Genomic DNA, 24,756 nt, shown 5'->3' with positions numbered 1-24,756 from the left:
TAAATATGCTCACACTGGTTAATCGATATGATTTTTTCCTAGATCATTATTATACATCTAATTATGAAATTAGTACTAACATCTTAGTAAGGAATATGCCTGGTGTTTTCTGAACCCTTCAAGGACAGTATTTGTTTAACCCTCACAAAGTCTTTATGAAATCTGTGCTGCTGTTGTTTCAGTTTCCTGGTAAGGGAACTGAAGCACAAAGACATTAGATTATCAATACAGTTACTTAACAAGAAAGCAACTGCAGTCATCACTGTGGCCCTGGAGACCACAGCGCTGTGGACTCAGCCTCATACAGCTGTGAAATGGACAATCCTGCAATGAAGAAATCAAGCCTTACAGAAGAAACTCAAGCCAAGTCCAGGGAATTGCATTTCCAGAGCAAAATAGAAACTTGGATATCAGAAAACATGACTGATAACTATACTGAAAGAATATGGCCACACAAACACCAGATGAGAAGAAAGTTTGAAAAGTTCCTTGTAATAAACTTATAAGAACCTACTTTTTGATGTGGTAAAAGACCTCACAAGAAAAGGGAAACCTGAAGAGGGCCCCTGTTCTCAGCACTGCTTACAGAAAAACTTTCAAGTGATTCCAAAAATCACAATGAGATTTCAAAAATATGGTTCTCAGAAGAGTGAAACCCTGACAGCCAGAGCAGTACTCATTGGCCTACAATGACAGGCAAGTCTTGATGGATGGACTTCCCAGAAACACTATCAGCTGCAGTTGCACTGGAAATGATGATTTATCATTTTAAACTCCTGATAGCATCAGATGTCACAACTATGTGATGAATGGAAACAACTCAGTGTTTCCCAGAAATAATCAATTATTATTATCAATCAATCAATTGTTGATCAGCAAAAGTGATAAGACCAACATATATGGAGATCTTAAGATTAAGGTACTTAGTCACTTTACTTAGACCAATAAATCAATTTATCTATTTATGACATAGTTTTAAACACAAAATTGGACCCAGTCATGTGTGAGAGATAAAAATATATTTCTGAAAGTAAAAATAAATGGGAATATCACTGAAGAAACAAAAAGCAATGACAACATGACTCCTACCTGGCTTCCCGGGGCCACTGTGTGGCATTGACTGGACCCCTCTGAAACTGTGTTGCTCCAAGTAGAATTAATTCCATTTCATTAAAAAGGTTGATTCCTCCCAATTCACGTTAATGAGACTTTTGTTAGTTATATCCTTTATTCTAGATGCTTAAATTGTAGCAATGAAAGCTGTAGTCTATGCCATCTTGGACCTCCCCCGTAAAAAGAATTCTTTGTCTATATAGTCATAATATTAGCTATAATATCTGTTGGCTTTCTAGGATTCATTGCCCGAGATTACCACATATTCACTGTGGATTTAGATGTAAACACCCAATTCTGCTTACACCAGCCACAACAATTATTGCTATTTCAACAGGAGTTAAATCACTTAGCTGGCTAGCCACATTATATGGAGGTAATATTAAATGATCTTCTGTAACTCAAATTGCTAAATGGCCCTTTAATTAAAAAAAAAAACCCTGAAACCAGATATTGGGGTAGATGCTGAAAGATCAGAGAGAAAAAGGAACAAGCCACCTCTTACCTCTAGGACTCCTCAGCCTGAACAGCTTTCCTCAGCCAAATTTCTGTCTCCTCACACCTTATATACCTTTCTCTGCCCACCCATATCATTTCCTGTCCCAACTTTCCTCGTACTAGGATTAAAGGCATGTGACCCCCAAGTATTAGAAAGAAAGGTGTGTGCCACCATTGCCTGATTCTGTTTCTCTCCTAGACTGAGTCAATCTCAGGTAGTCCAGGGTGGCTTTGAACTCACAGAGATCTAGACAGATCTCAGTCTCCCAAGTGCTAGGATTAAAGGTGTGTGCCCCCACTGCCTGGCTTCTATGTTTAATCTAGTGGCTTGTTCTGTTTCCTCATCTCCAGGCAAGTTTATTAGGGTACACGATATATCACCACAATCTTCTACAACTATAGCACAATAGCGTCAAGAACCAAGAAAGCCACTCTGGTATACAGTGTTGCAACAATGTAGAAGTATGGTGTGCTAAAAGAACACAGATTAGGAAAAATTGAATAGAGTTAGCTGCTTAAGCTGCAAGAATTTAGGGAGCAGAAAGATAGCCCACAAAGCAGAGACTATTCAAAAATCTAGGAATGTGGAAAAGAAAAATACATATAAAGAAATGTGCCCCATTAGAGTATATCAAGATTGAGATTGGAGAGGTGTGAAGCAAGACCCAGAATATGAGAAAGTTTGATTCTTTGTAAGACTTTTGGATTATCCTGAATATGATAGAGAATCGTTAATTGGGTTTCAATGTAAAAGGAAGGACATAGTGATAAATGATCCAACTTGTCATTATAAAGTGTGACTATTGCATCGCATAAAGGAAGTGGGAAATAATACCTGGAATAATGGAGACAATTTGAAGTACTGATCATGGTCTTCTTAGATCATAAGTATAGTTTATGCACTGGATGCACATATTTGCATGTCAAAAGAAGGATGAGAACTCTGTAAGTGTTGCACATGGGAGGGGGCAATCAAATGTTCTTGAATATTGTTGTACAGAATGCCACTCTGTTATTTTAAAAACCAAGTTATGTCATTTCTTTTGAGTGATAAGTATTAAAAAGTGGTACATTTGAGGCTTGTGATGGGTAGTGAGCAAAGACATGGTAATAATGTAATGGTGAATGAGCAAAGGAAATGGAGAAATCATTTTCTTCTTCCAAGGAGTACTTGTATGCTGCTAAATGGAGTGTGAGTCACATGGCTCATAGTTCTGAGGTAGAGCAAAACACAATTACATAAATAATATTCACAGTACAAATCAGAACCCAGCACTAGGTAATGGGCAATATTAGCTTTGGAATCAGTTGATTAGCAACACAAAAGATGAATGGATTCCTATGTTTGTTTTGTGTTAGAGGAGAACATTGTTGAGAATTCAGATTTTAGTTGTTAAAAGTAGCATAAAGAGTTGCAGTTCTGTGAAGGTACTACCTTTGCCAAATATGTTATCTTGCTAAAGAGTATTTTAAAAATATTTAAATCAACCAAGCAAATAGTCTTAAATAATAGCAATAATTGCTTTGGATTAGGAAGGACTATATTTTATATGCATAAAAATTCCCATCTTTCAAGTACACTGATCTTAATATTTACATACAACTGACAAAAAGTGTAGAAAATAAAATATTTTACTTGCCATGTGTCTCATTTTCAATCCATTTATTAATTTTATATCTGGTTTCTTCTATATCATTTGTGAAGTCAACTCTGTCTACTTTGGCATTGTATAACTTTTCAGCACAGTCAATATAATTCTGCAAATAAGAATATAGATTTTGTATTTGTAAATAGCACAACCAAGTACAAAATAAATGTATTATTTCAATTAATTCCAAACCTTTGAACAATGCCTCTTCCACTCTAATGTTCCTTATTGTCAGCAACTGTCCCACTGGTGTTCCAAGCATTACTTACTGTCTCTCCTTGAGAGACATCCTTCCCAGGTCCCTCCTGCGGCTCATAACAACGCCTTCACTTTCATTTTTCATTTTAAAGGCAAATGAGGGTCTGAATACCTAAGCTTTGAAATCAGGCAGGTGCACAGATGATACTCTAGAGGGATTAAAAGGATCTAGGGTGACAAGAGCACATACTGTGAAGAGGGGAAAAAAACAGAAACTAGGAAAATGAGGTGTAAACCTTTCCGGCTCTGTTCAGAGTTCAGGGCCTTCGCTTATGTATGATAAGTGGCCTTGAAAGGCTTTTAGCTGGAAGGGAGATAATGGGACACTGAAATACTAGTGATGAGAAGGCAGGGCTAAAGCCAAGGCAGTAAGCTTTAACCATCATCTCCTAACCCAATCCAGACAAGGTAAAATCAATATTCAACCTCAAGTTCACTATAGCCTGTTGCTATAACTCGGGTCATATTTTCTCACTTTGGAGGCAGTGGAAATGAAGAATTAATTTTAAAAATACACCTGTAGGGAGGACATTATGATAATTTCATACATATATTTAACATATAATTACCAAATCCTGGTTATAAGCACCACTATCTATTCAAATGTAATCACAGATATCATAATACATTTTGCTTGCATTTGAGATATTCTAATTCCTCCATAAGACACCAAATCCTGTGAAGCTGAGACCACACATGCTTTGTTTATTACATTTCCTAGCACAAAACACACTTACTTCTACCTAATCAGTGTTCAAAAGTACTTATTTTTAATAAAAAGAAAATAGTTACCCAATTTACCAGTATTATAGAAATATAGCAAACACATACATAATTTTTTGGAACAAAAATTTTTGTATTTGTTAGAAAAATATTCAATACAACTTATATTGATCTACATTTACTAGTTATTATCTCAGCAAATTTTATGGAACTTTCTGCACTAATGGTAAGGATTGACTAGCAATCTCTTGTCTATCTACAGGATGAGAATATCTGCTTATGGATCAGACTCTTTATTTATTATTTAACTTCCATCTGCCTATCCATCCATTCATCTACCCTTCTACCTATCCACTCACAGATACTAATTACAAAGATTAGTTTTAAAACTCCATCCACATTCAGAGAAGTTAATATCATAAACATAAGCCTTCAAAAAAAAGGCTAAGAGGGGCAGGGCTGGAGAACTACATAGACACTACCGTAGTCTACCACTTCCAGGCAGCCCTGGGAGCATTACAGGCTGTTGTGTGTTTATACATTTTTCTTTAAGTTCAATTAACATGTTGTACCAATCTCTTTTCAAGAGTACTGCATTTTAAAAAGGAAATATTAGTTGTCCAAACAAATTAATCTTTTTGTCCAGGTCCCAAACTCTTCTACATCTATCATTGTGAGCTAATGGTGTTATATTTGTCTGTGACACAAATCATTCCAGATTATTTCCTTTGTCTTGGAAACAGAAGTATCCCATCTGTTTCCCAGGAGAAACTTCCTATCACTAACCTTTTCGGTGGTGGTTGACTTCATGTGTCAACATGACAAATTTTACTTAGCGCATTTCTGGGAGGGTGTGTGGAATTGAAGCATCAGACGGATGACAGAAGATGTGTGCCCCATTGCAGGCGGCCTCCTCCAACCAGCTCCCATCAGTGAAAGCACAAGTAGGAGCAACGTGAGAGGGGATCATGCAGCTTGCCTGCTGCAACTGGGATGATGACAATTTGACCTTCGGTCAACAACTAAAACATGGGCTTTTCTTGAGTCTGGACACTGACAGCTTTTTACCTAGGGCCTCTAGGCCATCTGACTCGCCAGTTATAGCTTTTAGGACTTCTCTGCCTCCAAAGTCAACTGAGTCAAGTCCTTATAGCAAATCTCTCTGTAGACTGTTGTTTCTATTCTCTAGAGAACCCTGGCTGAAGAACTCACTAGAATGACATTCACATATTTTCTCCTTGTCTTTCCCAACTCCTCTGTCACATTCTTTCCAGAGACAACAGAATTCTCACACTTCTTATTATCCAAAAAAAATTAAGAGAATCTGATCATAAACTTTCTTTTATTTTCTATTTCCTTTATTAAGGTTTTATAGTTTTCCATATACAGACTGTGGTAGTTTGAATAAGAATAGCACCCAGAGGCACATATGTTTGCATGCTTAGTCATTAGGACGTGGCACAACTTGGGAAGGATTAGGAGGTGTGGCCTTGTTGAGGAAGTGTGGTTGCTAGGGTGGGCTTTGAGGTTCTAGAAGCCCAAGGCAGGCACAGTGACTATCTCTTCCTGCTTCCTGTGGATCTGGATGTGGAGCTCCCAGCTCCTTCTCCAGCACCACGTCTGCCTGCACACCGCCATGCTCCCTGTCATGATGACAGTAGACTAGAACTCTGAAGCTGAAACCCCTGAAACTGTAATCAAGCCCCCAATTAAATGTTTTCTCACTATAATTGCGTTGGTCATGGTGTCTCTTCACAAAAATGGAATACTAATGCAGAGATCAAGGATAATACTTATTCCTAAATGTTGCATTTGGTAACTATTTATAAATGGGACTGCTTTGAGGATTCCTTTTCCAGATAGCTGTAGGGAGTGTTTAGGAATGCTACTTTTGGTAAGTTAACTTTCAAAACTGTAATTTTACTTATTGTGTTTAAGAGTTCTAATAGATTTTGATGGATCTTTTAGAGATAGATAGCTAGATGACAAATAGATATTACATATATAGTTGATAGATAATTGATAGACGATACATAGATTATACATTGATTGATGATAGATAAGATAGATAGACATAGATAGATAGATAATAGATAAATAGATGATAGATAGATAGATAGATAGATAGATAGATAGATAGATAGATAGATAGATAGATAGATAGATTGATATATAGACATGATAGAACACCATCCTTTTGGACAGTTCAGCTTCCTTTCTCATTTGAATATCTTTTATAACTTTTATTTCTGTATTTAATATGTTAAATGTAAGTGACAAGAGTGGCCATCATTATCTTGTTACTGATTTCAGACAACATTCTTTCAATTTTCTTTGAGTATATTTATTTGTGACAATAATGTACATCCTATCTCTCCATAATTCACTGAGAATTCTTACTGTGCACATTTAGTTTTTTGAATACTTTTTCTGCATATATTGACGTGATCATATGTTTTAACCCTTTATCTCATCCATGTGACATATTATATTTATCAGTTTCCATGTACTGAACCATCTTTATATCCCAGATCTAAATCCTCCTGGGCCATGGAAAATGATTCTTTTAATATGCTGCTGAATTTTATTTTCTAATAGTTAATAACAGAATTTTAAAGTCCATATTCTAAAGGACTCGGGCTTTCATTTTGTTTTTTAACAGGGTTCTTGTGCAGCGCGGCGTTGTCGTTGTGCAGCGCGGCGGCGGCGTTGTGCAGCGCGGCGGCGCCGGCCTTCTAACACGAGTTTGAAGTGTTTTCTCTTCAGGTTTTTTGGAAGAGTTTCACCAAGATTGACAGTCCTGTAATTATCTGGTGACTTCAGGAGTCCCGAGCTTTCCTTGGAAAAGAGACTTTTTCTTTCAAATCAACATTATTCATTGTGATTCTGTTCAAGTTTCCCGCTCTTTTGAGCCAGCGTTTGTGAGTTGTATGTTTCCAAGCACTCTCTCACTTTCCTAGTGTACCCCACTCTCTGGCATGTAACTGCTCATGAAGGTCTCGATACCGTTTGGATTCCTGCGATGTCAGGTGCACTGTCTTCTTCGATTCTGGTATCGGGTCTGCTTTTCTCGCTGATCTACTTAAACATTTGTCAAAGTTGCTTTTCACTACCAAAAAATTCCCTGATCTTCAGCTCACGGTTGTTTGCAATTGTTCTTCTTTTGTCTATTTAATTTCTACATGCTCTATTATTCTTGTTTACTTCCTTCTATACATGGTTTTGATTTTTTTTTTCCTTTTTTAAAGTAGGTATTTACTGCTACAAATTTATTTCTTAAATTTTTCTTCTTGTAGCCCATAAGCTTTAGTGTATTGTATTTTTCATTTGTTTCAACATATTTTTAATTTCTTTCTTTACTTTTGATTTGGGGGAAAATGTTTGTTACATCTGGAGCTATTTCAGATTTGAATTTTCTTTTTACAGTTTCGCATGTATATACAATATGTTGTGACAATGTTCACTTAATTACCCTGTTGTATCACTCCCACTCCCTCTGAGCCCCATATCCTTCCCAATCTCTCCCTTCTTAGTTTCATTTTTTGTCCTCCTATTTTTTAAAAATAGGGTGACAAGTAGAAAGAAGACTTAACAGATCACATTTAGTGATGGAATATGAATGTGGGGAAAATGAGGCATCAAAGATGACCTAATGCCTATTGGTATTGCTCATTACAAGAGAGCAAAGAAGAAGAGAACATCTAGAAGCATAAAGCATGATGCTCACTTGAGGGATTACACTGTGTAAAGTTGAGCTTGGCACTGAGAAGAAGGATGATCCATCACACAGCTATAGAAAAAACACAAAGATTTGAAGGACTACATTGGGGACATAGAAATTACATGAGTACATCACTTCTCTCTATATAAAGATAGTAGATTGAAAATAAATGCAATAAAATTAGAATCCTCAACAGCTTCAATTTCAAGGATCATTGAAAACAATGATATATAAGAAGACAAATATAAAGCAATCTGAAAGAATGAAAAATCAGAAGAAAGTATCTATTTCAAAAAAATGGAAGGGGAAAGTTCTAGGAAGTGTATTAACTATTCAGAATAGATCACAAGTGAAGGCCTATCTGAGACTGGAGACTGGTGATGCAGTGACCATTGGTGTATTAATGACTGTATATTTAAAGTCCTCTATAGTAATCATTTAGTAGCCTTGACACAGTCACTGAGGAAGTCTGCAGCAGTGACTGGTTTTACAAGACTGCTTGGAGAAGATGACATTGTTTAAAGATTGGTTAAAGAGCAGATCCATAAGGAGTGAGTTATAACAATGAATACATTTGAGAAAGGGGAAAAGTCAAATGATTGAATACTTCAAGAGCTGAAGAATTAATGGAGGTGTTAAAAGAATAGGAAGCATGGACTTCTGTAATCAGAAGATAGCAACCTGATATTGTAAATTTCAAAAGGGAGATAACTTTGCATGTTCTTGAGTTTCAAGTATGATTTGGTGATTTAATTACTAAAACAGCATGGAGAAAAAGTTGATAACCTGTATAGAGACATGAGGGAAGATCATCAACTCGGATAGAAGGTCCCAATCCACAGTAATACTGAAGATATCCAAATCATAGCATAATCAAGGGAATATGGAACGTTGTTTACAGAAATCTGACCCAAGACATAGGAAAAATTAGGAAAGCAAAGAATCAGAGTAATGATTTGATATTTTAAAATTGCATATTCTTTATACAGATAATTTATATTTTTATTACCAGATATTTTATCCATATTGAAATGTCAATAAAAAGAATATTAATAAAACAAAAATTTAGAAATTACCTATCTTTGAGCTAACAATTAAATTCGTTATTTTTAAGTTCAAAAATATTTTTCAGAATCACTAACTGTGGGGGCTGGACCAATGGCTCAGAATTCAAGATTATCTGTTGGTGCTCTTCCAGAGAACTCAAGTTCAGTCCCTAACACCCATGTTGAGTGAACCATAACCCTGTAACTACAGCTCTAAGGGATCCCATGATCTCTTCTGGCCTCCTTGGGCAAATGCACTCATGTGCACATAGCTCCAGAAAGATCCACATCATTAAAAAGAAAAGAGAAAGTAAGAATAACCAACTATGTTTATAGATGTTTGAGAGGACAAATAATATCAAAGTTGCTTGATAAAGCCTCAAGGAATCATGTTACTTTGTATTTACCTAAAATTATACAAAATATGTGTATAATATATGCAAATATATATTTATATATTAAAGGTGGTTAAGTCACTTGAGTTGACAATGCTCCCCACAAAAACTATGAACTAACAAAAATCCCAGTACCAGGCATGAGAAACTGCCTTTTGAATGGTTGGTCACAGCAGTCCAAGTGATTCCTAAAGTAATGTAAACTATTGATGTAGTCTTTGCTTGTCTTTCAGGGGTTGAGGATGGGTTGCTATTGCTGAAGACACCCCAAACTTAGGACACAGGACTCAGATGATTTGAGCTAGATTGGAATGGAAAGCCTCTTTCCTACAGTCTTCGTCAGTCCAGAAAATACTATGCAAGTTGCTAAAGGAAGGGAAAAAATTAAACAGTCTGACAAGGCTGCAACAACTATGAACAAAACTAGTGACCAGCAAAGCAACAAAGGTGCAATAAGTGATGGCAGCCAAGAGCTTCCTACTTAGACTTAATTACCCCTCAGCAGGAGTGAAATCATGCCCAGTAGTGAAAACACAGCCAGCTTCCCAGGGCTAGTGAGTTCATGGACATTAGAAAAGAATCTATTACCACCGCTTTGCTAGAACAGCATAATTCCAAACTTCATTGCCAAAATTATCCTTACACCCACAATAAGTGTAACTGCCAATTCTCATCAAAATAATTCCAAACTACATTATAAACATTATCCTTATACACACAATAAGTGCAACTACCAGCTATCATCAAAGAAGCTTTTCTTTACAGCAAATGAAGATCATCACAGAAACAACTGGATTAATACAGAGCTCAACAGACCATGGAAGCCCTGGCCCAAGAGAAACATCTATGTAACAGCTCCTGTATCTATGGCTTAGGGAACATCTAGAAAGAATGGGTGGAAAGACTGTAAGGGCCAAAATACCAAGAAGTATTTTGTGAAATAGTCTCTTTTAGAAATGACTACATAAAAAGACTAGAACAATGGCAATGTTGATGGGTATGTTAACTTGGAAAGGGGGAAATTCTAAAGGGTCTCACCCCTAGACAAAGAACTATAAGCAATTAATGGTTTCTGAGAGGAGGAAAATGAGCCTCTTCCACAGATTATTCCCCTTATGGTTGTCCAATGCACAGAGGTCAGCCCTGAAACCATATCCACACAAACAACATACGTGTATATGTGTACCTGTGGGACTATAATAACCAAAGAGAAAGAGGCTATCAACTTGAGAGTGGGAAGATGGGAGAGGGTTGAAGGGAGAGGGGCCTGGGAGGGGCCAAATGGAGGAAATTGAGGGAGGTATGTGACATAATTACATTTTGATTAAAAAGAGTTCTCTCTCCGTTTTCCATGTTCTTGACCAAGTCTTGCCTCTGCTGTGCTTCCTGTGCTTCTTACTGCAGTGTCTTTTCATTCCATGAGTGTCAGGAAAAGGAAGAACATGCGGATCTGCTGTATACAACAGCACAGCAGACAAACCAACTCCACGTTTAATGATTTAGCATTCCCTTAGGAATAAGTTAGCAATTTGTGTGAGACTAGGAAAATTAAATACGATGCACACAGAATGTCTCTCTTAAAACTTCATAAAAAAAAAAAAACTCTTCAGATGGTGGCAAAACAAAAAGTGGCCTAATACTTCCTCATTGGCAGGATCCCAAAGGATTTGGGAGCGGTGCTGGGGAGGGGCAAAGAATTTGAGTGGGTGACAATTGGAAGGGACAGTAATGATTGGGTGGAACACAGAGAGTTGGCAAAGATGCAGCTGATTAGCCTGGTGATGTCACTAACAGGGCTTTATGGATGGTTGTTTGAGGAGTGGATAAGTAGAAGGGGGATAACGTCCCAGGGAGATACAGACGCGTGGTTGCTTAATAGTCCTAACCAAGTGGCCAGCTTCTGGCGGTCACTCAATGAAGGTTTCAAAGCGGCATGAGTGCAGTAGCTTAGAGAGTGCAGTCTGGACCTCTTGGCCTTCAGCAGGCAGGATGCTGTGATGGTGTGCTGATTACCAATGTCATGCAGAAATATTAGTCAGCTGACCTATTTCTAACTCTTGGTGAGTCTAAGCTTCTCCTCTGTCCACTCTGTAAAGGTTGCCTCATCTGGCTACACCTACTTGGGAAGAACTCTTGTACAATCTCATTGAGAACAAACAACTAGAAGGAAAAATGAGGAGCATATCTGAAAAAAAATGGTGAGGAGAGACAACTCACTGGGAATTGTGCATCGTCTCAAGTGGTTCATCTCTGAGTCCATGGACTCCCCCACATATTCCCCCACAGCACTTCCCGTTACCACTCAACATCAGTGCTACTGCCAATGGCCCCTATATCTGAAGTCCATCAGTTGGGCCACCCTGAATATGTGGGTACACTAGATCGAAAGGTAATATATTGAAGACCACAGTAGCAGCAAAATAAATAAATAAATAAAATAACTTTTTTTTCCTGTCTCATAGGAAGGTAGAAGGCATTATTTATATAGTGGATGGAACAAGATTCAGGTCTAGAGTGGATGCAACCTTCTGAGACAAGCAGTTTTACCCACCTTATGAAAGTCAAACACTTTTTCTGCAAAAAGTCCATTGGCAATGCTGAGTTCATAATCCTTATGAGATGAGTTTATGTCAGCAAGGACGCTTTTCAGTTGATGCTGCAGTCCTGGCTGTTATCAAACAGGGACAGAAATTTAATCTCATACTGCAAAGATGCATAATATCACTTATACATGAAATAAATCAAGTGTATTATTCTATGTAAGAATGGGAAAATATTGCTACAGAAGCAGCAAGCAAAACTTCACACATCTCAGTGCCTTTACCCTTCCTCATCTGTGATCAAACTGAAAAATTTAGTGCAATAAAGTTATCAATAAGAAACTATCAATTAGCTCAGGATCCATATTAGTTAATTAATTAGCTAATAATTGGCTCTATTCATTTATTAATTAATTAAATACATTAATTTGCCAATGTCACTTAACTGTAAAGGACAGAAGATAAAGGCTGATCATCAATATTTTACTACAACCTGGTAAGCAAAAAAATGATAATTTAATTATTAAATTATCAAAATTATACTTGATAATTTATATAATTTTATTTGAAATTTGGGAGTTTAAAATTGATTTCTTTGTTTTAACGAGATAGAAAGCACTAACACATATTCAAAAGAGGGTTTTTCTTTAATTTAATTTCTAATTGGCTTTTTCTTTACCTGGTTGTTAGAGGAGTCTCCTTGTCTTGATGGGGTATTAAAGTAAAGTGCCTGCAAACATGATACAAAATATTGTCAGAATTAGGACATGTGGAGGGATCAGTTAGCAAGAGGTTTTGAAATAAAAACTTATTTCTAAAAATGCTCCTCAGGTGTCCCTTCAGTTTCACCAGTGTGTGAGAGCCTGCTCTCCTCCTGACTCCAGATGAATGTCAACGGCGAGACCGAGAAATGGCTTCTAGCTTTCATCTTTATGACATTTTCTTCCTGCTCCACACACTGACTTACTTAGGGATTTGTATTAATTCCGTAAAAAGCACAGTGATGTTGTTTCCTACAAATATGTTCATTCACTGCACTTATTTTTATTATTGCCATATTTTGTCTTAAAAGTGCCCAGAATTCATGTGCTGCAGTCTTAGTCTCCAGTGCTTTGATCTGAGGCAGAAATTTCGAAAGGGGTTGAAGTATTAGAGAGCTGACCTTCCTCAGTGGCTTAAATAGTTCTGGATTCCTGGTTTCATGGATTATTGGGAAAGGAAATTATTGCAAGAGACAGCTTTCTCATTTGGTCTCTCGCTGCAGTGAGGTGAGTGACAGCCGAGCAACCACGGGTGGAAACCACTAAAACTGTGAGCCTCAACATGCCCTGCTTCTTAAAGGTCAGTGTTTTCTGGTGTCTTGTCACAGCAACAGAAAGTTACTGACACACGTGCACAGAGTGAAACTCAACAGTTTTCAATGCAGTCCACTGAAGTGCTACCCCGGTGCTCACTACAAGAATCACGCAATACAAAATACGCTTTTCCGGGACCCATGGAACACCTAAGCCTTACTTTGGAATAGCGTGGGGGCTCATTGGAGCATTTGGGTCAGTACTCATTAGGTCACCATTCATGAGTTCGTGTAATATTTCTTTAAATCTGGCCTACCAGTTTCTGGTTTCCCTCCCCTTTTTTAAAACGAATTTTGAAATGATGAAATCCATTAGCATTTTCTACCAATGGTAATCTCTGTTTGTCTTCAAATTTCACTTTATAAATTAATATTAAATTTTATTTTAACTTGCCATGTCCCCAAAGTATCATCACCAATTGAGCATTGAATCATTCCTTCCCCTCATCATTTTCTGCTCCTCCCTGTCTTATGAGATTCTCAACATATAGACTTTCCCCCAATTCTCAAGTTATTAGTATTACTAAACTTAAAATTACTTAAATATATGTTTTGTTTTACCTAATAAGTTTCTCTTCAGTGCAGAAACCCAAGTTTGGGCTCACATTTTTTTTTATTCTTCGTAGCTATATGTTTTCTTGCACTATGCATTTACTACAAAGATTTATTTCAGGTTTTCCTTTGTGTTGACCAAGTTTAATAATGCATTTTATATCAAATATGATTCTGATTTGATAAAGAACATTTTTGATGGATAGAGGATTGCTTTGTGACAGTATACATGTGGTTATGACTGCTTCATCTACAAAGCTTGTATTAAAGCCCATCATCCCTCCTGCCCCCATCCTCCCCACAACTTGCCTTCTGGGTTATGGAATCTTGACTAGGACACATTTTGGTAGCTTCTGGCAGAAGAAGGGGAGAGACTTTCTCCCTATAATTCAAGATTATGTCTATAGAATTTTATAAATTCTTATCTGTCTCAAGTTTGGAAATTTTAATATCAAGTGGATTTATTTGGAATAAAACTATCTTGAACTTATAGTTGAACAAAACTGGAAAGATTGATATCTTCTGCCCAGTTAAAAGTTTGTTAGCACTTTTGATCATCTTTACATCCTCACAAAGAGAAATTTGTTTCAATGGTGAATAACCATACATCATGCGCTCAGTTATAAAGGATTCTTAGTGTTTACTAAAGCCTGTGAGGCTTGTGAGCCACAGATCCTTGGACAATTCTTTCAGCAGTTAGTTCTTAGGGCTTTCTTGTCTTAAATCTATAGGTTTGATAAGGTGCTATGGTGAGGGCTTGACTCTCAATAGACAGACCATAGAAGTCTATCAGAAAATGTTTGTCTCCACTGGTGCTAAGTAGAAAGGATCTAGTAAACAAAAGCAACACAAGTTATTGAAATGATGAATATGTTAGTCTGATAATCTTTCTATAATATACACATAGATATACATCACATTGTGCTTCATGAATGTGTGTGTGTGTGTGTGTGTGTGCGTGTGCGTGTGCGTGTGTGTGTGCATGTGTGTGCGGGTGTGTGTGTGTGTGTGTGTGTGTGTGTGTGTGTGTGTGTGTGTGACTATTGTTTCTTGGTAAAATTTTTACTTTGAAGTTGAATTATTATTATTACTAATTACTTTACCAAAGAGCAATCCTGATGAGATAAAATACTGAACTGAGACTTGCTGTGTTTGTTTGTCAGCTCACAGGACAGGGAGAGCTGTAGTGTTGTGTTGGGTAAGATACAGACTGCTCATTGGGATATGTACCATGAATGGAAATTAGAGTTAACTTCAGTGAAAGCAAGATGAAAGAAGTTTTAAATTAATTTTGTACATTCTAGAAAAACATCTTAATAGTTAACTATTCAACTTATATAAATATTGAAAATAATAAAAAAAACCTGAAAAATATATTTATCCAAGTAGGGAGCAGGGACAGCATTAATTATCTAGGTATTATTACATGAAAGTGAGAAACAGCCATTGAATATCTAAGAAACGTTAAATCTGAAAGTCAATCATAATTTGAGTGATAGTTTATGATCTTACAACTGTTTGAACTTAATCAAGATTAGATTTCTTTTCTTTCCCAGTGTGGCTCTCATGGACCTTTTAAACAACTGCTACTGTACCCAAGTCTTTATAGCTTCAGGTCTAGACATCCAAAATGCAAAATATTCCCTCTCCTCAGAAGTGGGACAATGTCCTGCTCACATGGTAACTGGTTATGGGACTGTGGATGGACAGCACAGAGGCAGCTTTGGACTCATTTTACTTCTGCTCCTTTAATAGTTAATATGAAAGTTAGATAACAGCTAGGACATGGTGGATCATTTCTACAGACTCAGCTCATGGCTCCTGGACTCTTGATTGTGTTTCCATAAGAAACAACAACAAAAGTCCATGTTTCTCAGGCTAGGGAGGGCTATTCCAAAGCTGGAGAGGGAAATTTAACTAAAACAGCCAGTGTTAGCCTGTGTCTCTGGGAAGCTTTCATCATCAGACTCTTAATTAACCTACTGACTAGGTGAAAGTGGAACAACTCAGAAATAAGTATAAAGCCTTACAAAGACTCTAGCAACCTTCATTGTAACAGGCTAAAAACAATTGGAACCTGCTCTTCATCTGGAATGGTAATGTGAGGTATGTTGTAGATAGAGCAAAATGAACAAATAAGGTTTGATATACAGATCAATAGCTATTTTAAGTTTGCAAGTTGTGTCTCTGCAGACACCAAGATGGCAGCTTCATAATACATATTAACTCTGGTACATTGTTTTCTTCCCAGAGCTGTGCTGTGAAGATGAACAGCATCAGACTCCCTGTCTCATTCAGACTTGGCCAAACACTTGAATTTTCAGTGACATAGAAAATACAATAGTTGCCTGTTACAACTGGTGGGAAAAGTGAATTTAAAGACAGAATGTGCCAGGGTACTCTAGACCTTTAAAATACAACCTGCCTGTTTTCAGTAGACTTCCTGCACCATGGGATGGTTTGTTTTTGCTATTTCTAAGGAGAAAACAAAAGTATGAATCTTATAATTTATTATGGCTGTTTCAGTATTAATGTTTCATTCTTATGACTTTGTACCATTGGTGTGGGAATATCAGTCATGTGCTTCTCAGTGAACAGGAAAAGTTGCTGGTCATCTCAGGTTAAGGAGAGACAGAACCAGAATCCAGTTTGTGTCTACTGACCTTGAACTTGAGGGATCCATTTGGATCTCTTTTTCCTAAAAGGAGAAGTCTGAGGCTGGAAGGGGTAGCTCTCTGCTCTTCCAAACAGTCAAGGGAGAAGAGTTTAACCATCAGGATGTGAAGGGTGCACTAGGAGTGACATTTAGTGATGCCAAGACGCTTCTTTGAGAACACTGAAAATGGTTTCTTAGACTTATGTAAGTATAAATTGTAAAACAGCATTTGACTCATTTGTGCTCTTTAGAGCTTTAAATGATTTTACAATCATTATTTGTAAAAAGATGCTAATCAATAATGTGAAGCATATATATATACATATATATGTATATATATATATATACATATATATATAGTCCCTTAAGTCAGTGTGAGTAGACTGTTATTTGAAAATATGCAATGTAAGAAAAATATAAAATTCCATGGTGAAATGTCAGGACTCAAATTGCTACTAATAAACTTATGACATGAAGCTAAATTATAGAAAATTATATTCAGAAGATATTCCCCTTAATTTTTTAAACAGAGTTTATCAATTGACTATGTTTAATGGGTTATTTGCATTTTTGCACTGATAGTTGATCTGACAGACATAGTTGTTAGCATGTGGAAACCGGAGCACTGTAATTCTGACTGGATACCCAGCCTTTTTATCTGAACACAGGAATTTGTTGGTTCAACAGTATTTCTACCCTGGCTAGAGGGGCAAAATGATTCATAAGGAGAAATATTAAATTTCCAAAGTCTTTATCATAAGTCTACTTCTTCACTTTTCCATCGGAATCATTGTTTTCCCACCTGAAATACTAGTTTATGCTGCCATGGCCTCTTGTGAACATGAAGGGAAATCAGAGATTCTTTTTAGTTTTAGTAACTAGTTACCGAGTTCATTCAGCTAGGACTGAAAACTCTGCCTTGTGAGTTTCTGGATCCCTGAATTAAGCTTTAGATAAAGAGGGAGTGGTGGATACAGTTTCCCTCAGCTCCCACCTGAGTACTCATGCCAATCAAGAAACGGCCATTCTTCTTACATGGTATAGAATAGAATATATACTACAATGATTATTTTAAATGCTTTTGGGAAACCTCAAATAGATCTTAGAAAACACAATTTTTAAATAATATTATAACCCAAATTCATGGGTTACGGTAGATACAAATCTGGCATATTAATAATATAATGGATATCATAATAATAATGGATATTATTATTATTATAATGGATAACGCAACTTGTGGGAGGAAAAAGCAACATCAGGCAAAGGGGAAGAGAAATGTCTGCCCTTCCGTATTAGGATAGATGGGAAAGGTCAACAAAATCAGAGCTAAGTGAAAAGCATGAGGCAAGATACACAACTCTGTAAATAATTATACTTTTCTGTCTTTCTCACAGAATGGCAGCAGCCTTCAGAGCATTTAAACCACAAGTGTGCTGATTCTTGACTTTAGTCCTGTAAAAAGCCTGGCCTCGTTAAAGAGCAGCAGAACCCTCCCATGAGCCAAGACTGTCCATCTCAACACGGCGTGTCAGAAAGGAAGGAAGTTTTAGGGTTTGGGCAAAGACTGCCTGACAGGTTTGACTGAAGGTGTTTCTGCTCTGACAGACAGAGGCGATGCTGGGCTAGGGAGATGGCTCACTGGATAAAGCACTTGCCACACAAACATGAGAACTTGAACGTAAGTGCCCAGAACCCATGTAAAACTGGGGTGCAGAGACTTGCTGGTCTATAGAGCCAGCCCTTCTCCAGCATGCTGGGAAGTGGAGGCAGGAGAAGCCGAGGAAGCTCAGCCAGCTGACCTGGCATGACATGGTGGGAATAAGCAAGAGACAACTCAAAGAAGTCGGAAGTAAGGACCAGTACCTCAAGTTATCTCCTACCTCCACATGCACACCATGGCTCATGTGAACCAGCACTGCATACATGAACACACACAAGACAAAGATTTTAAAAATGTTAAATAAAATAATAAAAGTGAACAAAACCAAACTGTGATACTCTGAGCATCAAAAGAATAATGGCCATCAGTTGTTTGGCTTTTCAGAGACGCAGACAAGGAAGTTACAAACTGTAACTCCATTAACTGACCCTGAGCTTCCCTGAAATGTAAACACGTGATCCATAGTGCCAATGGGAATATGCTGTAAGAGAAGCTAACTGGGGCAGGACTGAATCAGCATGCTACAAAGCACTAAAACTTGGCACGACTAAACTATAAATGCCTTTAGGACTGTAGCTGATGTTTTCATCTCGTGTTTCTTGTGGGATGGGATGACAGCAGCAGCTCTGGAAAGTCATCTATGAGAGTGAACAATGAGGCTATGGATATCAGTGAGAAGACTCCGGCCGGACAGTGGCTTTTTCGACTCACCAGGACACAGTTGAGAAACCTTACTTTAAAAAACTATGCAGAGTTTGAATCACAGGCCTGACATTCATCACCACACAGTCGGCATGGTAATCTCACCATAATATCAAGATAATAATGCCACTTCCGCATGCTAATGAGAGTACCAAATAAAATTATATTTTTGGGGATTGTCCCAGACATTGCATCTGATGATGTCATCAACAGGTAGTTGGGTAGTTGACACTGCTGTCACCTTGTGTGGCCCTCTGTGGACTTGGCTGTAAATTTCTCTGACTCCTAATGAACTGCCAGTACTTCACTAGCGGCCCACTAGCTTCAGACTCATTGAGTTATGTAGAGAAAGATAAGAATCACTGCAGTTTAAATGGCATATGCAGACAATCTTCAACAGCACTCAATTAAAACAATAGGCACAAATGGGACCAGAAAGGGGGTAGCTTCTGAGCCTCTGGGAACAGCTGGACCTGGCATGGCAGCTGCTGGTGAGTGGCTGAATTTTGTGATGATTTCCTAGGAGATGGGACGTAAACCTTGACCATTGTGGTGCAGAGCTGCACAGGGTTTGTTAATAAGCACTTTCTGAAGGTGGTAAAGAAGGCGGTGGTTACAAACACTGTTTAGGTAGCCTCCTATTATCTGGTGTATATCACTGTCATTTGTGTCCAGGTAACCAGTGTTTAAACTAGGACATCAGACTGTGGTTGAACACCTGTCAAGCAAGTATAGAGGTTCCATATCCAGCACCACAAACAAAACAAAACAAAACAAAACAAAACAAAACTGGGATGCTCTGTCAAGTTCTATGGTACCTCAGCATACTCATTCAGTGGCGCTCAAACATTAGAGAGCTTGCTAAAACCCAGATAGCTGACCCATTCCCCCACTTAGAGTTTCAGATTCAGCCTAAGAATTTACATCCCCACCAAGCTGTCCAGGTGATGCTGCTGCTACTATCAAAGTAAAGAACTTTCAGAAGCAGTGTGTTAAGTAAAATCATCCGAGATCTATTTCTTCTTTTTCCCAACTGAAAACCAAGGCCTGGAGGTGAAGCCCCGTGTTTAGCATGGACTATTCTCTTGGAGAAGACAGTTTACTCCTATGAATGATTGGAAAATCCAACACTGACCTTGTCAATTTGACGTGCACAGTCACCTCGAGCACCCAGACGGATTAGGGTCAGGGCGGTGAAGATGCTCAGGGAAGAGAAGAATACATTTCCATTTCCTTGACTGCTATCCATCTCTCTGAATAAGTCGAAGCCAAATTCTGCATTTGCTGCAGCAAGGGAGGCCATTGTGAAAACAAGTGTTGCCTAGAGGTCAACAAAGAGTTAAATTATCTCAGAGCACATTTGTTTGTTTGTATGTTTGTTTACTATTATTAATTCAATGCTTCATTTCTTCACCCTTGTGTGAAATCATCAAATAACTTGGCACAGAAAGAGATGATTCGTTAGGTCCTGTCCACTTGGTTCTACAATACAGAACACATTCATTTTCCTCAGCCTGACATATCAGAAAAACTGAGCTCTCCTATTCACATTGTGAGCAGAGTCCTGATTTTCCTTGGAGTACTTTATCCTCAATGGTCCTTGCTGACCTGTTTTCAAGATGCAATTCATGTACTTACTCATTCTCATTTAGCCTAACATTTGTAAAGTGGGGTAGATCAAAACTATGACTGACTGCAAGGAGTACTCCACCATCACTCAGTCTGTTCAACACAGCCATGTTTCCTAAAGCATCCTTACTTTTACCACATCATTTCTTCACACTGTCTCCTTTATGGTCTCTATACATACCCATGGAACCATTGTTCACCATGATTTTTGTCAGACCATTTACATTTTAAACACAGTTCATCATTGGTTTTGTAAATTTATTTGCCTTTTGAAAGACCATGTCTGATATTTTAAAATAGAAAATGTAGTTATTGTTACAGGTATCATGACCATCCCTGAGACTGCAGCGCAGAGGTCTAAATTTTTCTAGAAAAGTCAGTTACAGTAGCAAATACAGAATCAAGGATAAAATTGTCTTAGAATCCACATAGCATTGTTGCTGCAATACAGGGCAGTGATCCCACCCTGGAATTCCTCAGTTACCGACTCAGCGTTTCTTTGAAGATTTTCTCCCCAGTTTAGTAAGTCCAATGTCACAGGGGACCTGGCTCTGATGAAGTGAATTTGAATGGATGCTCCAAACTACTCTCCTTACTATTTCATCTGATACCATGGCAGCTATTCAGGAGGTCCAACACATGTTGTTAATAGTTACATGAACTGGAGCAGTTTTTCACTCTTCTAGTCTAACTTTTAGCTTATTCCATGAGATGATCTTTTATTGGAACTACAGTAATGATATGCAACAGAAAAATCATGCATCCTTCTGCCCCTTACTCTCTAAAAGGAGAAAATTTTTATATCAGTCATGAGGTTGGACAAGCAGAAGTTAGAGAGATAACGATGATCTCCAGGAAGAAGATACAAATAGCACAAAGGTATATTCTAAAATTGCCAATTTTTACAAGTTACATTCCAGGAACATAGAATAAGAAAATCAGTCACACTGAACACACACTTTATTCCAAGAAAGAATATCTATCTTCTTTTCATAAATTATTTAGGAGGCTGGATGTAGTGGCTCAGGCCTTTAATCCCAGGACTCCAGAGGTGGAGACCTCTGTGAATTCAAGTCCACCCTGGTCTACGCAGTGAACTCCAGACCAGCCAGGGATACACAGTGAGTCCCTATCTCAAAACAAACAAACAAACAAAAAACAGAAAAAAAGCACAACAAAGTGTAGTTTAGAGAAGGAAGAGAAAATGTAATTTAGAGCTGAAAGTGAAATTCAGTAGCCCAGAATACACAAGGCTCTGGGTTCTCTAGCAATGTCAAAATCAAAATCAGATAAAAACTACCCAGAAAATTATGAAATTAATTTCATATCATATCCAACTAATACAGGACAAAGAGCATTGGTGACTGCCATTAATACTACAAATAAAAGATTCCAGCAAAACATAAAAAGAAAAATACAAGTCAGTGCTCTGGATGGATTCAGTAGTGGCAGGCCACCTTTGCTCACTGCGTGACACTGACAGTGTCTATGGTCCCCAAACCTTTTAGAGAATCAATTGTATTTTGGCTGTGGAAAAGAGGATTACATCTATAGCTTGAAAAATTAGGAACCAAATGAATAAAAACATGAAGCAAAAATGGAACACGCACTGATGTTTTTCATTAAGCTTAGAGGCATCAGAATTTCATTACTTCCACAAGGACGATGTGTTTAGAACCTCTCTCTGCAGAAGAGTCTGTGTTGGTGGCAGAGACTCGGTGCACAGGAAAGGAATCACTCTTAGGAAAAAGCATAGTAACCCGTCTTAAATATCACAGGGGAATTGTGTGCATCGTCTGTTTTAACACACTGACACGGCACAGGCTAAAACCATTAAAATGAAACTAAAGGGATTTTCAGGCCCATGGAGGTTATCCAGTAAAATGATATCACAAGTTAAACCCCAATTCTGCCCACTTCTTTACAAATTGTGTCTTACTGATTTACATTTTGGGTTAAAAAATAATTTCTGACTTTTCGACATCATTCTTCTTTACATTCCAAAACAATAAAAGCTTTTATTTTCTAAACTTTAAGTCAACATGGTAACGTTTCATAAAATTGTCATGATATCAAAAAGAAAAGAAAACTAACGCACAAATTTGCTCATTAAAAAAAAAATTAGTGTAACTATTTTCATCAGCTAAGATAGATTTCAGGACATAGACATCATACTGATAAAAAGTTATTATGGAAAAAGATGAGCCAAGACATTCCTAGACAATAACAAATCCTGAAGCCCTAACTTTTAGCATGATGGATAGCACTAAATTCATTCAATAACCCATGCAAACAGGCTCACACATGTTGAAGATAAATTCAGAAAAATTCTACTTTGCATAACTGATTTTATTAACTTTCTCTATCTAAGATGTATCATATGTTTGGGAAATGAAAGCAAAATTCCCTCCTTTTCATAGGTGAAGCCTGAATTCCACTGGCAGACAGACAACTTAACTTAAGACTGATTCAGTGACTTTATGCCTCAAAGTTCCAAATGCTGAGACATGAGTAAAAATTAGCATCAAAAAGAGTTTTCCTTTTTTTTTTTAAGGGAGCCCTCTTTTCCACAATGTAAACTCATTTAGGAGGTTGTCTGAAAGTTAATATTTAGTCCATAGGAAGCCTTTACTATGTGAGAGTGTCGAATTAAGGATGTGAACTCCCCGTAACTTCCTGTTAGGACAGACAGAGCACGGAAAGGACAACCTGGAAATCATGTAGTGTCTCTCATTTCAGCTGTCTGTGCCTCTTCTAAACCTGTTGGTATTTACTTCTCTGCAGATGCCTTTGAGGGTGCCCTTGAACTTTGCTTTGACCTTGGTTCTGTCATTTGGATATCAACATTGTCCCTAAAAAGCACCAGTATGTTAAGTTCTAACGTCACAGTCCCAGTCTCTGTTGCTCATCTTTAACCCTGTTCTCAGTCTCTATGTGTATAGCAGTATTTTTTAATAAAGAATTGCAGAGATAAAAAAAAAAGAGTTTTCCTTTCTCCTATAAGAACTTGGTAGTAACTTAAAAACAAATATATAAAATGCCAATAAAATTAACTGTGTATGAAAAGAAAAGCACCAATGAGTCGCAAATATTTGGCACTTAGTTACATAACCAAGGCAACTGTAAAGAAAAGTAATCCAGGTTCAAGCTACAGAAGGTGTCCCTGCTGTATCACCCAGCTCACTGAGTTACAGGTGTCCCTGCAGTATCATCACCCAGCTCACTGCTGTTGAGATAGTATAATGACAAAAAAAAAATACTTCAATAATAAAAGAATTTGGCTAGGCAGAGGATTTTTTCTTTTAACCCCCAAATACCACATTCTTGTGTTTCTTGCATATATATGTCAGCTTAGTATAAAACTACAAAATAATAAAAAATAGTTCATAATTTTAAAGTTAATAAAAGATACAAATGTCTCGTGTAATGTCTTAAATCCCAAATTTCAGACAAAAATCATAGTTACCTGAAGGCTACTTGGTCACCTGTGGAATGTTTCAAAACTGGTGAAGTTTTCCTTCCCTCTTCTGGTGTCAACTTATTTGTGAAAAAACAAAAGCAAAAACCCTAAAAGTACAGCTTTGTTTTAATAATCTAGTTAAACTATCAAGAAAATGGTTTTAAAATGAATCATAAGCAAATCTAGGCATGAAACAACTTCAATAAACCATGGAATTAGAATGATTCTGTTTCATGGTCCAATACTCGCATCTGATTGATAAAATACATGGTTTAACTGCACAGTAAAAGCATATGTAATCTTAGAGTAATTTTTATCACACAAGAAAAATTAGTTGGTCTTATTAATTAATTATTGGAGGAAAGCTTTTATAATTACTGAATTAAAATTATATACTAGAACAGAATAACTATTAAACAAATTTAATTTTTATTTCTTACCAGTACTCTAAATATTATATTACAAGACAATTGCTGCTCTAGAAGTATTCTCAAATCTTTCCATTTATTTTAAAATTTTTAAACTTTGATAAATTTATGACTCTCTCCCTTTTGATTGATTCTATTTTAAAGAACTGGTAAATTCTAGCATATGGTGATGTAAGTAGGAGCACTGGAAATACAAAATCTCGATTTATATGTAATTCTCAATTTATCTATTCAAAGACTGAACATAAAATTTTGACTGATAGCTGATCTTGCACACTGTGGCAATTACCATTCTCCACCACGCTAGTCAAAGTCAGTCAGGAGAAGCCATGAGCCAGAGAGAACTGAAGCACATTTGAAACCTTGATG

General features: G+C 37.2%; 1 protein-coding gene across 3 annotated transcripts in view; it reads right to left on the bottom strand.

Annotated features, from left to right (window-relative positions):
* Serpinb7 (serpin family B member 7) overlaps nt 1–24,756 on the bottom strand; it is a 50,877-nt gene that overhangs the window by 4,536 nt on the left and 21,585 nt on the right. For all 3 annotated transcript variants that reach the window (XM_076547207.1, XM_076547206.1, XM_006993696.4), the window contains exons 2-5: nt 20,006–20,191; nt 12,623–12,673; nt 11,955–12,071; nt 3,252–3,369 (exon numbers count right to left, since the gene is read on the bottom strand). In XM_076547207.1, the coding sequence (XP_076403322.1) occupies nt 3,252–3,369; nt 11,955–12,071; nt 12,623–12,673; nt 20,006–20,173 (454 nt within the window). In that variant the 5' untranslated portion in view covers nt 20,174–20,191. The remainder of the gene's footprint in view (nt 1–3,251; nt 3,370–11,954; nt 12,072–12,622; nt 12,674–20,005; nt 20,192–24,756) is intronic.

Source organism: Peromyscus maniculatus, chromosome 11 (assembly GCF_049852395.1).
Source record: "Peromyscus maniculatus bairdii isolate BWxNUB_F1_BW_parent chromosome 11, HU_Pman_BW_mat_3.1, whole genome shotgun sequence".
Lineage (NCBI taxonomy): Eukaryota > Metazoa > Chordata > Mammalia > Rodentia > Cricetidae > Peromyscus > Peromyscus maniculatus.
This window is presented reverse-complemented; position numbering and strand designations above follow the sequence as displayed.